Source organism: Nasonia vitripennis, chromosome 4 (genome assembly GCF_009193385.2).
Source record: "Nasonia vitripennis strain AsymCx chromosome 4, Nvit_psr_1.1, whole genome shotgun sequence".
In the NCBI taxonomy this organism is placed as follows: domain Eukaryota; kingdom Metazoa; phylum Arthropoda; class Insecta; order Hymenoptera; family Pteromalidae; genus Nasonia; species Nasonia vitripennis.
Genome location: NC_045760.1, coordinates 8928 through 21228, shown reverse-complemented (window position 1 = coordinate 21228; position 12301 = coordinate 8928). Strand labels below are relative to the sequence as shown.

The 12301-nt window shown below is 49.5% G+C and overlaps 1 protein-coding gene across 4 annotated transcripts; it reads right to left on the bottom strand.

Annotated features, from left to right (window-relative positions):
* Positions 1–124: 124 nt before the first annotated feature.
* Positions 125–11188, bottom strand: LOC100123637 (SLIT-ROBO Rho GTPase-activating protein 1). Of its 4 annotated transcripts, none has more exons than XM_008213468.4 (13): positions 10548–11188; positions 6537–6720; positions 6277–6442; positions 5980–6204; positions 5754–5882; positions 5460–5681; positions 5111–5386; positions 4450–5045; positions 4146–4367; positions 4011–4081; positions 3753–3933; positions 3344–3677; positions 125–2361 (listed from the first exon to the last, which is right to left on the bottom strand). In XM_008213468.4, exons 1-13 carry the CDS (start codon positions 10633–10635, stop codon positions 1168–1170), a joined length of 3888 nt encoding a protein of 1295 aa, XP_008211690.1. In that variant the 5' UTR covers positions 10636–11188; the 3' UTR covers positions 125–1167. The 4 variants fall into 4 exon arrangements, with proteins under 4 accessions (XP_008211690.1, XP_008211689.1, XP_031784401.1 ...); XM_008213467.3 differs by having other exon boundaries at positions 6519–6720; positions 10548–11140; XM_031928541.1 differs by lacking the exon at positions 10548–11188 and adding an exon at positions 8849–9627 and having other exon boundaries at positions 6519–6720.
* Between the last annotated feature and the right edge of the window lie 1113 nt (positions 11189–12301).

Genomic DNA, 12301 nt, shown 5'->3' with positions numbered 1-12301 from the left:
GTTGACATAACAAAAATAGCTGTCCACGATTTCTGTGTACCTACTATATATACGTGCAACGGCGCAAGCGCGAATGCGCAACGTCAGTTCACTATTATAGGTAATATGATTAAAGAACAAATACTAGACATTACATTTGATTATTTATTGTAATTATAGTTATACAGCCTGACGTTTGTGGATTTTCATCACTTATGTCCAAGGAGCTGGAGGAGTTTTAATTTGTCATTATTATTTTCATAAAAATTATAACTAAACTAATTCATTATTTTAAATTTACAACTATAGTAATTATATAATTTAAAAAGTAATCTTAACATTATAATTCGTAGGTAGAAAATTACTATACAGGTATAATATTTTAATAAAAAAAAAAACCGAATAAAGGTTGAATTATAGTTAAAAAATATGTTACAAAAGGAGTCAGCTCGTCTTAACTTTGGCATTATTACGACACGCGTATCTGCATTATTTTATGAGTAATCGCAATTTCGGTTATACATATAAACTAGGAGTATTATAATAATAAAGCTATCGCATTATTGATAGTTTCTTTGATCGTGAATTCGAAGAATATATTTTTTCAAAGAATATGTATATGCTGATAAAAAAGGCATGAGTATACTCGAGTAGCTACAATGCTCTTTGTCGTATTCTAGTATAACGAAGCTCATCGGTTACAATCTATAATGTCCGCGGTACTTGTGGTCGCGTTATTGTACATTTGTTCCATTAAATATATGTGCGTGTGTGTTTTTACACACACACATATCTATATATATATATATATATATATATATATAAACACACACGCACACACGCACTCATACAAACACACACGTTACGTATCGAACGTCGCTTATTGGGGGGATTACCAAAAATTCAGTCGATGAGAAATAACCACGAAACATGACATGATTACATGCAAGTTTGAATGCACGGTATTAGCATACTACAGTCTTCTACTATAACTCCACCAAAGGAACATTGAACATGTATATTGCAATGTGATGTATATGTCGACAAATTATTAATATTATTTATAAAATTCCTCTGGGCATAAAGCAGCCTATACATATTATCTAACTGCTGTTCTCGCTTGACGCGTAAAAAAATAATTTAAGAAGAAAAAATATTTCCACACTCGATGGGACGTAAATTGGAGGCTTAGTTGGCTTGCTCCGCGCTCTGAGCCGCCTGCTTCTCAATCTTCCGGGCCAACTCGGGACTCATGTGCTGGGGATGCGGATATGGCAGCTGGACGGGCTTGCGCAGGATCGCCGGCTTGGCCTTGACCTGCGGTTTGAACGACGAGGAGGATGACGAAGCCGAGGGTGAGGGTGAGGAGGAGGAGGAGGAGGAGGAGGAGGAGGACGACGACGAGGAGACCTGCAGCTGCTGACTGCCACCGGTCAGGTGCATGTCCGCGAACTTGGCAACGATTTTGGGCGTCGACCTCGAGGGTATGGGCGATCGCACGAGGTTCTCGTGGGACATCTGATGCGAGCTTGCCGAGCGCACGATCTCCGCGCCATCGTTCTCGCTCTCGGGCTCGTGCTGCTTGTTGCAGGCCGCGTTCTCGGTCGCGCTCTTAGTGTTCTTTTTCAGCGTGCACTGGTTCTGCTTGGCAAAGCGCTCGGCCGCGGTGCTCATGTCCGGAGACTCCGGACCGGCGGCGCAGTGATGATGAGGATGATGATGATGATGATGCAGGGACAGAGCCGATTCGCTCGAACGAGTTCGCAGACCCGGGCTCTCCTCATCGGAGCTGCTGCTGCTGCTGCTGCTGCTGCTGCTGAGGCTGCTCGTCGAGGCGGACTTTTTCGCAGGATCCTGCTGCTGGACCGAGAGGGGCAGGTCCATCACGAGGTCGGGAGTGTGCTTCTGGCGCATCTCGCGGAACTCCTGGGAGGCGCGAAAGTTCTTTGGCGCCGGGCTGATGGTTGGCGGGTTCAGCAGCTGGGACTGCGACGCGGCCCGCCTCTGCCAGAGCTCGCGATTTGCGGAGAAGGTCGTGTGCTCCTGCAACTCCTCCTCCTGGCCGGTGCCGCTCGGGTTGGACTGGAGCTGGGCCACCGTCGTCGCTCCGGCGACAGTGGTCTCTCCGAGGCTCTGGGACTTCCAATGCTGCTTTCTCGCTGCACCCCGTTTCGAATCGACTTGGACGATGGCCGCAAGCTTCTCGCCGGATTCGTCGTCGCCGATTTCTTCGTTATTCTCCGCCGGCGGTTTGCACAAGTCCAGCTGGCAGCCAGGGCCATCGGCTACTGCGGCTGCTTCGGAACTCTGCTGGATCTCTTTTGCTCTACTATTACTACTACTGCTCGTCGTCGTACTCGTCGGCAGCGTCGACTGTCCATCCTGTCAAAAAAGAAAAAGAAGACGAGTCCGTTGTTAGTGGGGAAGCTGCGCGCGCGCGCGCGTGCGCGCACACAATATGACGATTCCCATTTAGCGATCATGCAGTAAAAGAAGTAGATTAAATATACTACGAGGCAAAAAGAAAAAAACAACAGCAAATATAACGATCACACTGCAAATGACTGCCGCAATTTAATTGAATGATAGATCGGAATGTGTGAAGAAACGTTCGGCGTTGATTGTCACAACTTTTTTTGTTAGTTTCTAGCAGTATGAGTAGGGGAAGGGGCAAGGCTAAACTTTACTCACCTACGCCCAATGAGAGTCCGTTGCTCAAGTAGTTCCGACAATCGACATTCCCTGCTTTGGTATATCGTCTATGGATTGACATTCTTTTACAGGATTCTAGGATTCACAAACCAACTGAACTGTCAAATTGCGACATTCCTTGAACGAAATAAAAGAAACACACACAGAAGGAAAAAGAAAACGACACACAACAATGGACAGATCAACATTATCGAATAGTTGTGCTAGTCCGCCATACAATAACATCTAAGACTTTTTTTTAAACGTATTTGCGTCTTCGGTTAGATAGTGTGCTGACTAAACGTATATCTGGAAACACAGCAACCACAACCCAAACATTTTAACACTGACAAATTACAGATACAAGAATAAATAGCCTCATGCAACAGCAGCAAAGTCTCTTTGTACTCAAATTTTATTTACACAATTATTGTACACACAGTACGTGGGACAATGACTTTTATACATTCAGTCTTTCGTAACATTTTGTAATTTGTACAAAAATAGTTAAAAAACTAAGCTGTGTGCAGCAGTAGTGCAGAAAAAAACATAAATAATAGTAGCAAAACAGCCATGCAACTGTTAACTTTACGCGTAATAAGCGAACGCATTGTGAAAATAAAAACACGATGAAAAAAGGGGAGGGGATCGTTTAAACGGTTGTTTCCAATACCTCACGGCTAATGATGGGCTGCTGCTGCTGCTGCTGCTGCTGCTGCTGCTGCTGCTGCTGCTGCTGCTGCTGCTGCGATGACGACGATGACGACGCAACGCAGGGTATGATAGAACTTGCGTTCGAGCTTTCCGACGACATCATATTCGCAGTCATCGCCGCTTCACAAGCGACGACTGCTGGCCAAATGCTCGTGCAGTTACTGCTTGAAGCAGGTCCCCCCATCAGAGGTGAATTGTTACTCGATAAAATGCTATCGGCTGAGCTCGATGCCCGCCTCCTCATCGATTCTTCGCTTGACGATGATTTCAAGTCTTTGTCGCGCTCCTCATCTCTGTTGAGAAAAAAAAAAAAAAAAAAAAATCAAGTTTTAGTGGACAAAAGAAAGAAATTCTGAGACAGTACTCACTTTATTTTGAGCATTATGTACTTGTCGGGGATGAGACCCTCTCTACCCGCGACAGCACCTCGCCACCAATCGTTGCTCACTTGCGTGTATAACGTCAGCGTGTCGCCTTTCTTAAAACTAAGCTCTCTTTCGGATCGAGCGTTAAAATCAAACTGCGCCGTAGCTTCCAAGTTTTCAGATTCTAGCAGTATGAAGAGAAAAATTGCATCACGAGCAAAGAACAAATAAATAAAAAGTAAATAAATCGCTGCTGCTCACCGTCTTCGGATGGATAGACTTCGGAATCCATGTCTTCTTGCACCTGATCCGTTGGCGAATCGCCAACATCTCTGAAATACACACATCAGTTGACAATCTTGATCTTTTATATCACTTGACGTTTAATTTACTTACACGTCATCAGGTTCTCTGCTGATGTATTTTTCATATTGGATGCCTCCAATATCGTCGGGGAAAATGTCCTCACAAAGGGTGATTATGTTTTTAATTAATTCGTTGACTTGGTTTTGATATTGAACTTGGTCCTTGTCCTCGGGAACGGGAACTAACGTTGGTCCAAAACAAATGGCTAAATTGTACGGGTCCATCATGTTTTCATCGGAGAATTCGGAAAGGCTGTTGATTCGGTCGAGGGAAATGGTTGAATTAGTTGCGATTGCGTTTGCGAGGAAGAAGAAGAACACGAGAGACTACTCACTGATTGAGAAAAGCGAAGAGGTATCGCATGACTACAACTACCGGCCTTGGAAGACTGGAGACAACCTGTTTCATCCGGGTGACGAATTCCTGCTTCGAGTCGAGTTGGGCAAGTTCCATGAGCTGTTCAAAGTAAATGATGGGGAAGATGGGCTCCCTCAGCTCTCTGAGATACAACTTTAAAACGCCGGCCACGCTATTTATGTCGGAAGCGTCGGTCATGTCGGCCAGGGGATCCTCGCCCCTCTCAAACCACTCTCTAAAGTTATTGATTTCGACCTGCGAGCCCGACACTCTGAATATGCCCTGGTGATGCAGGCCGTAGAGATTGATCACCCTTATGCAACTCTTCATGATTAGCGGAATTTCCTGATTCGTGCTCTCCAAGTACTCCTCGAGCGAGCCGCCAAACAGCTTGGGTTGGCCGTTCATTTGCAGCCGGCCGATTCGTTTCCGGCGTGCCTGCTTCTGCTTCGTCGTCGTAATCGAGGGATTCGGACTGGAGTTGGAGCCAACCAACAAGCTCTGACGAATGTACTCTTGCTTGGCGTCCAATCGCGCTATCCTGGATGTACCCAGAAGGTATTCCCGAAATTTCTGCGCAAGCCAATGAAACGTACTATGTAATGTATGGGGATAGCGCGGTTGAAAGGGGGACGCACCGTGAGGTAGAATTCTTCAGTCTCCTGTCTGTCGGCCCTGAGCTTGATCTGCACAGTCTCGGGCGGCTTGGACGTGGGCATCGCGTTCTCTCCGAAATACCTCGAGCAGTCGTAATCCTTGGCCGTGAGCATCTCGAGGAGGCTCGCTTCGGCTGTCTCGAGGGTCTTCCAGACCTCCTCGGACTCGGTTCTCAGCGAGGTGACTCTCTGCTGGAGCTGCTGGAGCCTCTGCTCCATCTCGCTGTGCAGCACCTTTTGCAGCTCCGGTTCTGGAGCCTGCAGCGCACCGGGCACGAATAGTAGGAAAGCGCAATTACTGTAGTCTGAGCTGATATATAGATATACTTACGTCGTCTCCCCTCTGACCCTGGAATTCGAATTTCTTCGGGATCATGAAGGCCGCGTGATGCGACTCGAGGAACCTTTGCTTATCGGCCCGCGAGTCCAACGAGCCGACGCAGGCGGCCAGCTGTTCTGCCCCCGATTGGAGCGAGCGCTGCCTCCCCTCCTCCGCGCTGCAGTGCATCAGCAGCGCCCGAGCGATACAGTTGTGAAAGCCAAAATCCATGCACTGGAGGAGTGTGAATTTTTAACACTTTGAGATATCGCACACGCGAGCTTTTGCCACGCTGCGGACACTTACGTCAATGAGATCGGACAGGTCGTCGACGAAGTATTTGTGTATCGTCGTGTTGGAAGCTTCGAGGCAGAGGATGTACTCGTTTCTGGCCTTGAGCGCCTTCAGCTTGGCTTCGGTGTATTTGCTCTTCCTCTGCGTATAAAAATAAACGTATCAATACATCATAGTGGTGTCGTTGAATGACAAATGTAAAAAAATAAATGTTAATAAATTGTCATTTATTACGGACCTTGTTGACCTCCTTCTCGATGAGCTTGTACTTTTTGCTGCGGGCCAGCTTCTCCGGCGGGGCATTGGCCACCTCGAGCTTGGTGCGCTGCTGCTCGGCCACGCGGAGCTTGGTCTCGGCTTGCCGCGACTCGGCCTGATACGCCTGGTAGGTCTTCATGGTCGTGTGGAGCTCGTGCAGCACCCGCAAAATCTCCTCGTGCGTCTCGTAGCCGATCTCGCGACACTGTAAAGTGTAATTTTTCAAGAGATTCCGAATGAGAAGTCGCTCGTGCCGCGCGGCCGCTTGGATACTTACGCGCCTGTAGATGCGCTGGACGTCCTCCATGACCTGGTTGAGGCGGGCGACGAGGTGGGTGCTGTAGACCTCGGAGAGGGCGGCGTGGTCGCGGCTGAGGGACTTGGTCTCGTTGACGAGCTGCTGCCAGCAGGCGTACGACGAGAAGAGCGGCCACTGCTCCCTCCTGTTGCCGAGTTGTTATTATTATTATTATTATTATTATTATTTTCGTGTGTTTAGTAAGGAGAAAGGAAATATACGATTGGTTATGTATATACTTTTGCCGCTGCTCCTTGTGCCTCATCTGGATGCTCTTAGCCATCTTGTCGAGCGACTTGCTGTAGTCGAGCTCGAGCTCGGCTCGCCGCCGGAAGAAGTCCTGAAGCTCGGCGACCAGTGCGACCTGCGCCTCCATGCGCACGTCCAGGCATCGCAGCTGCTCGTTCAGCTGTAGCCTTATGTCTGCAACAAAAATTACGATTTGTATATCTATACAAGGGAGAGCTGCCATCGCCACATGTCGCCCCCCCCCCCGCGCCCCATACATACATGCGTACAACAGTGTCGTGCAGACTTGGAAGCCTGGGAAGCACTTATAATGCTATCGTGTACCGCTGCTTGCTTGCGCCAGTTGCACTATCGATTTTTTCGAGCGGTGTACACGAGCAACGATGCATTTGAGAGGATGTCGAAAATGCATTGCCTGTTCTGTCGTCATCTCTTATAGGTATATTAAAATTAAAAAGAGTGCGCTTTCGTGTTGGAGTTGTGCGGGGGCGACTCTGCAGCGCTGGGCGAACCCCCCACGGCGAGCGTCAAGTCGAGAGCCGACAGAAATAAGCGGCAGCGACTATAGAGCTATGCCCGAAATATACTGCGCTCGTCACGCTAACATCCTTTATACACGCTGATGACGATGGGCGATCTTGAACATGGTCGGATTGTATTAAACTCTTGATGATAACAAGCACAGCTCCCGAGCTGGAGCAGGCTACTAATTTCGGCGTTAATAACACGCACATCGCAGAGTTTGGCCGGCATTAACGCAAACACACAGGCATACTCATAAGCTTTTTCCCTACCAATGGTCGATTTTTCCAACAGCGCACGTTTTATTGCACCTGCAGCAGATAGAAGAAAAGGAGCTGCTGCCACAGCAGCTACATGGTCACACTGAAGGAGGCGGGGGGGGGGGGGCAGTTTGAAAGAGAAAGGCGGTATGAAAATAGATGATGGAGCAGCATCGTCAATCGATAAAGTGAATGGACGAGATAATATTGTAGCATAAAGCCGCCAGAGTCCGGTATTCTATATTAAACGTGTATTAAACCCGGAGAGCAAAATGCTAGCAGTGAAACTATTGGGATTAGCGCGCGACTCGACTGACACCGTTTATTTTGTTTATCTCCCCCCCGCCCCCCTCTAATTCGAACGTCTAATTCAAGAGGGCCTGCGCTCATATTGATGTTTGAACTTTAGAGAGAGAGAGAGAGAGAGGGAGATGCGGTGAACGCTTGAATTAATCAGGGAATCGGGATTTCCAGGGAGAATTCGCAGACGAGATGCGTGCGCGGGGAGTACAAGTGCAGCAAGGACAGCTGAGAGGTCAAACTGTATAGGACAGATGCGTGTTAAGCGCAATTACGCCGCGCTCAATTTTACGTGCGTATTTTTTTCTGCTTCGAATAGCGTTGTTCGCGCAGCTAGCACATCTGCAATCCCGAGATTTCACAGCCTTGCGGATGAAGTGGGCGGAGAGGGGCAAACAATCGATTGATATGCTCAGCTGTCGACTTCCTTCCTCTCACCATGCGATACTCGTACTCGCAGACTCTTGAGGGAAAATTTGACTGCGGAGCGATCATCGATCGCGCGTGCTCGAGTTTGACGACACGACTGTTATGCATGATTTACATATAAGCAGACACTTTCGGTACTTGATCACGTTTGTTTGCGTATAGTCCGTACAGTCCCCAACAGCTCTACCCGCATCAACTCTGGCTCTACCCGGTCACATAGGGGAGTCGAGGGAAGCAGTGAAGAAAGGTCGTGTGTGTGATGCGCTCCGATGCACCGCGTGCACACCGCACACAGCACGCGGTGACCGGCGTTGTGGCTTATCATTTTTCGCTTTTCGCTTGCGAAAAAAAATGTATCATCTGCTACAAGCGATAAGTTTATCGCCGTGATTGGGGCTCTCGTTGTCGGTGCAGGGGGCTAAGGGCCATAAATCATGGCACATTCTCTGCTCTTTATCGTGGCGCTGCTGATGCTGCCGCCGGAGATGCGAGCAAGATCGGCTGCCGGCTGCCATTACGTGCGCTACAAGAAATGGAAGTGACTTCCATGATTACTCGAACGCCGTAGCGTGAGCTGATGCGTATTATGTACCTATTATTATAGTGCGCGCTCAATTGTTCAAGATCGTTCTCATCCGCGCGCTCCGAGAGGGAGAGAGAGAGAGAGAGAGAGAGAGAGAGAGAGAGAGAGAGAGAGAGAGCGAGCGGGCGAAACAGCTCCGTTATTCGTGCGCGCGCGAGCGAGAAAAGGAGCATCAGCTAGATAGTGGGTTTTCAAGATTTCGCGTTACCTGGGAAGACGTCCTTGGTGTCGGCGCTCGCCGGATGGATCCATCCGTTCCTCTGTTGGATTATGCACTGAAACATGGCGATGCCGAGCTGCGCGATGCTGCGATTACTGTTAGAACGAACAAGTGGAAGAAGAGCGAGGCGAGAGGAGATTCTCGGATGATCGATTCCTGCAGCAGACTGATGTCAGCGACGACGTCGACGACGCGGATCGAAAGTTGCTGCAACAGCGTCTTGGTGGAGCAGCGGCTCTGCGTAGAGCGCTGGCTGCATGCTGCACACTCGCAGCACAAACAGCATGCACTCAGACGGCGACGGGCGGTGTTGTCACTACATGTCTGCGTGGACTGGCAGCGACTTTCTGGCTGCGACTCCCGGAAATGGCGGAAGAAGGGACGACTACTCGGTTCCCAATGCTTGCATGCACAGGATCGGTGCACTGCCGCGACTGCTACTCCTTGATCCTGCGCACGGCAGGCTACTGCACACAGGAGCAGGGTTCTCTCCGCGCACGCACGCACACACACACACACACACGCGCGCGCGCGCGCGCGCGAAACGAGAGATCGCGGGTGGCTGCTGCCGGGGATCGAACTGGCCGCGGTCGCCAAGCAACGAGTTGCTCTCTCTCTCTCTCTCTCTCTCTCTCTCTCTCTCTGCTCCTTCCGCTTTTCACTTGGTTTTTCCCTAACAAGACGGCGGAGTATATGCAAGCAGCAGCTAAGGAGAGTGGCGCACGAGAGCACTGAGCTCCAAAGAGTCCAAAGAAGCACTGCTGTAGCGCCGGACCGCCGGCAGAACGCGGGGCACGCACTATAGCGAGAACGGAGCGCAAACAGTATGGGAACAGACGCGAGCGAGGCAGGGGGCGCCGCTCGCTTCTCCTCCCTCGCTACGCGTATACAGACTGAACGGACTCTTCGCAGGCGGGGAAATGCTCCCTCTCTCTCTCTCTCTCTCTCGCGGTCCTCGGGTTCGTCTTCTTTCTTCGCTCGTCCGCGCACAGCTGACACGACGAGAGTTTTTTTTCTCTCTCTCCCGAAATTGTGCATCTTCATTATGCGCGTGTATTGCAACGCTTTGTTCGCCGACGTTCCCAACGGAATAATCGAGCGATTGAATATTCGTCGCCTCGTTTCTATCTTGATCTCCCCTCGCTCTGCACTCGATGCGGTTGCTTTTTGTGTTCTCGACACCGCCGCCCACGAGAGCGGAAACAACCCGCTGCTTCGGAAGGGTATTCAAAACTGGCAAAAGTATATTTACTGCACGCAGGGGCATGATAGGGCGCAGTTCCGATCTATAGTGATTATAAAAGCTCCGAATTACGCGCTTCCTCTTTCAAGGTTGCGCGAACTCTTCATTCGCAGCTATTTTTAACCGGCCCGGAGCGGAAGTGTCTATGTTCTCCCTCACTCCCTCGCTCATTCTTGCTCTCTTATAACGGAAAAAAGAGAAAATGGTAAAATATCCGCACGCTTTCATTCGCTCGCGTCCTCGAGATCTTACAAAGGGATCGCTCCCTCTCGCTCGTTGTTCCACCACCGCCGCGCAATTGGCCTTGCTTTCGTTCTTGTTGCGCTCAGCAGAGTCGCGCTTTCGATACGCGTTTAACGCTAAAATAGCTGCGGCCGTTTATTATTCTAGCAAGCATTCCAGAGGTGACATGCAGATTGCAGGTATACAATTATGGGGACTCACTGTTGAAGACGAGCAGCTTCCTAGTGGATCCGAGCCGTTTGATCGGCGACTTGATGCCGTCGACCTCCTCCTCGTCCATCTTCTGCATGAGAGAGTTGCTGCCGCCAGAGGTGTCCAGAGCAGCTGCGGTGTATCGGCTGTATACTCCACACGTCCTTTATAACAATCGAGGGGCGGCTCCTTCGCTCGCGCGCGAGCGTGTAAAATGGAAGCCGATCAAAAATATGAGGTAGCGTATACACTGTGGGAGCACGCGCGAGTCACACTGCGGCACATGGATCAGCGGATCGTCGAGATGATCGGCTGCTGCTCTATTCACATCGGTCTGCGTGTGGAGAACCGCGGCGGCAGCGGGACTGATCACTGAGGACTTGAGGAGGAATCGGCCGCACGCCAAGCACTGCTGCCGCTATACTGCTGTTGCTGCTGGTGCTACCACTACTGCTCCCTACTCTCTATACGGCACGTCATCTCGTAGGATATTCTTGGACGGTGCGCGCTCCGCCTTGCTCGAACGCTCTGCCTCTCACTCGCTACGTTTTTTGTTTGTAAGATAGCTGTATGAGAATACTGCATGCGGACTAGGATTGTAACGAGTCGCGCAACACGAGTATAACCGTCAAAGCCGCGGTGAAGGCGCTTTGTTGCAGCCCGCGCGGAAAACGAACTGCATCATGATTTAATTTTCGGGAAGCAAACGCCATCTAGCGGGCTGCGTACAGCGGGCTGTCAGCAGCGGCAGCTTCTGTTGGTAGGGCAGAGGCCGTGGATAAATTATTTTGAAATGCCTAAAAATTTGATAGCAGGCTATTTAGATGGATTGTAATTGAAAGTGAATTTTGCAGTTTTCGACATTTTGTTGGGCGACAAAAAAAAGATATCCAGGCGACTAGCTAGATAGATCCAGAATTGTCTGAAACGGATTTCCAACATGCTCCCTGGAGAATTTTTTTTAAATCGAAATTGTGATGAGAAAAACAACACGTTAGTTTCCAACAATAAGGCTTTCTAAACTGAGACGAGTGCTGGACAGAGCGCGTTCTGCGCTTTCCGACGATGTGCCGAAAAGCCAAGAATTTCGGAAGTTCCCAAATTTCTGCCGCGGGAAATCGGTAGATCTTGGCCCGCTCTACGCGCACAAAAAGTTTCACTAACAATGATCTGACCAAAAAAAGTTGGATGGTAGAAAAAATCAGGGTACTCTTGAAATTTTCAAATTTTTGTCGGGTGATTCAATCTCGAGGATTTTATTCGTTTATTTATTTATTTATTTATTTATAACGATACCAAACGAGCCAAAGTCTTTTGCAAGAATTATAATTAATAATTAATAATTAATAATAATCGTCAACGGTACGTATTATCGCGCCTCGGCAATTACATTATTTTCTGAATAATAACGTTCGCGTCCTATTTCTCCCGCTGCGCAGGAATCGTGCAGTTTCGAAGGGACCTGCCCCTCAGTCTGGAACAGAGGATGGACATTCGTCAACCGCAGATAAGGGTGGAGCACCTAGGCCATCATCGCGTTCCATTCATTAAGGACGCGGTGATCACCATCATGACCGCATACATGATAAACGATCTACGTCGTCTAGCAGCCGAGCCCCCGACGACTACCGACGACGAGATCGCGCAAGCGGTGCGGCTGATGGGGACCGTGCTGGCCAGGTGCGCTAGGCTGTCTCAGGGCTTTCCCGAGAGCGTCATCGGCGCTCTCTACCCCGAGACGGCCTTCAAGGAAGCAAACGTCG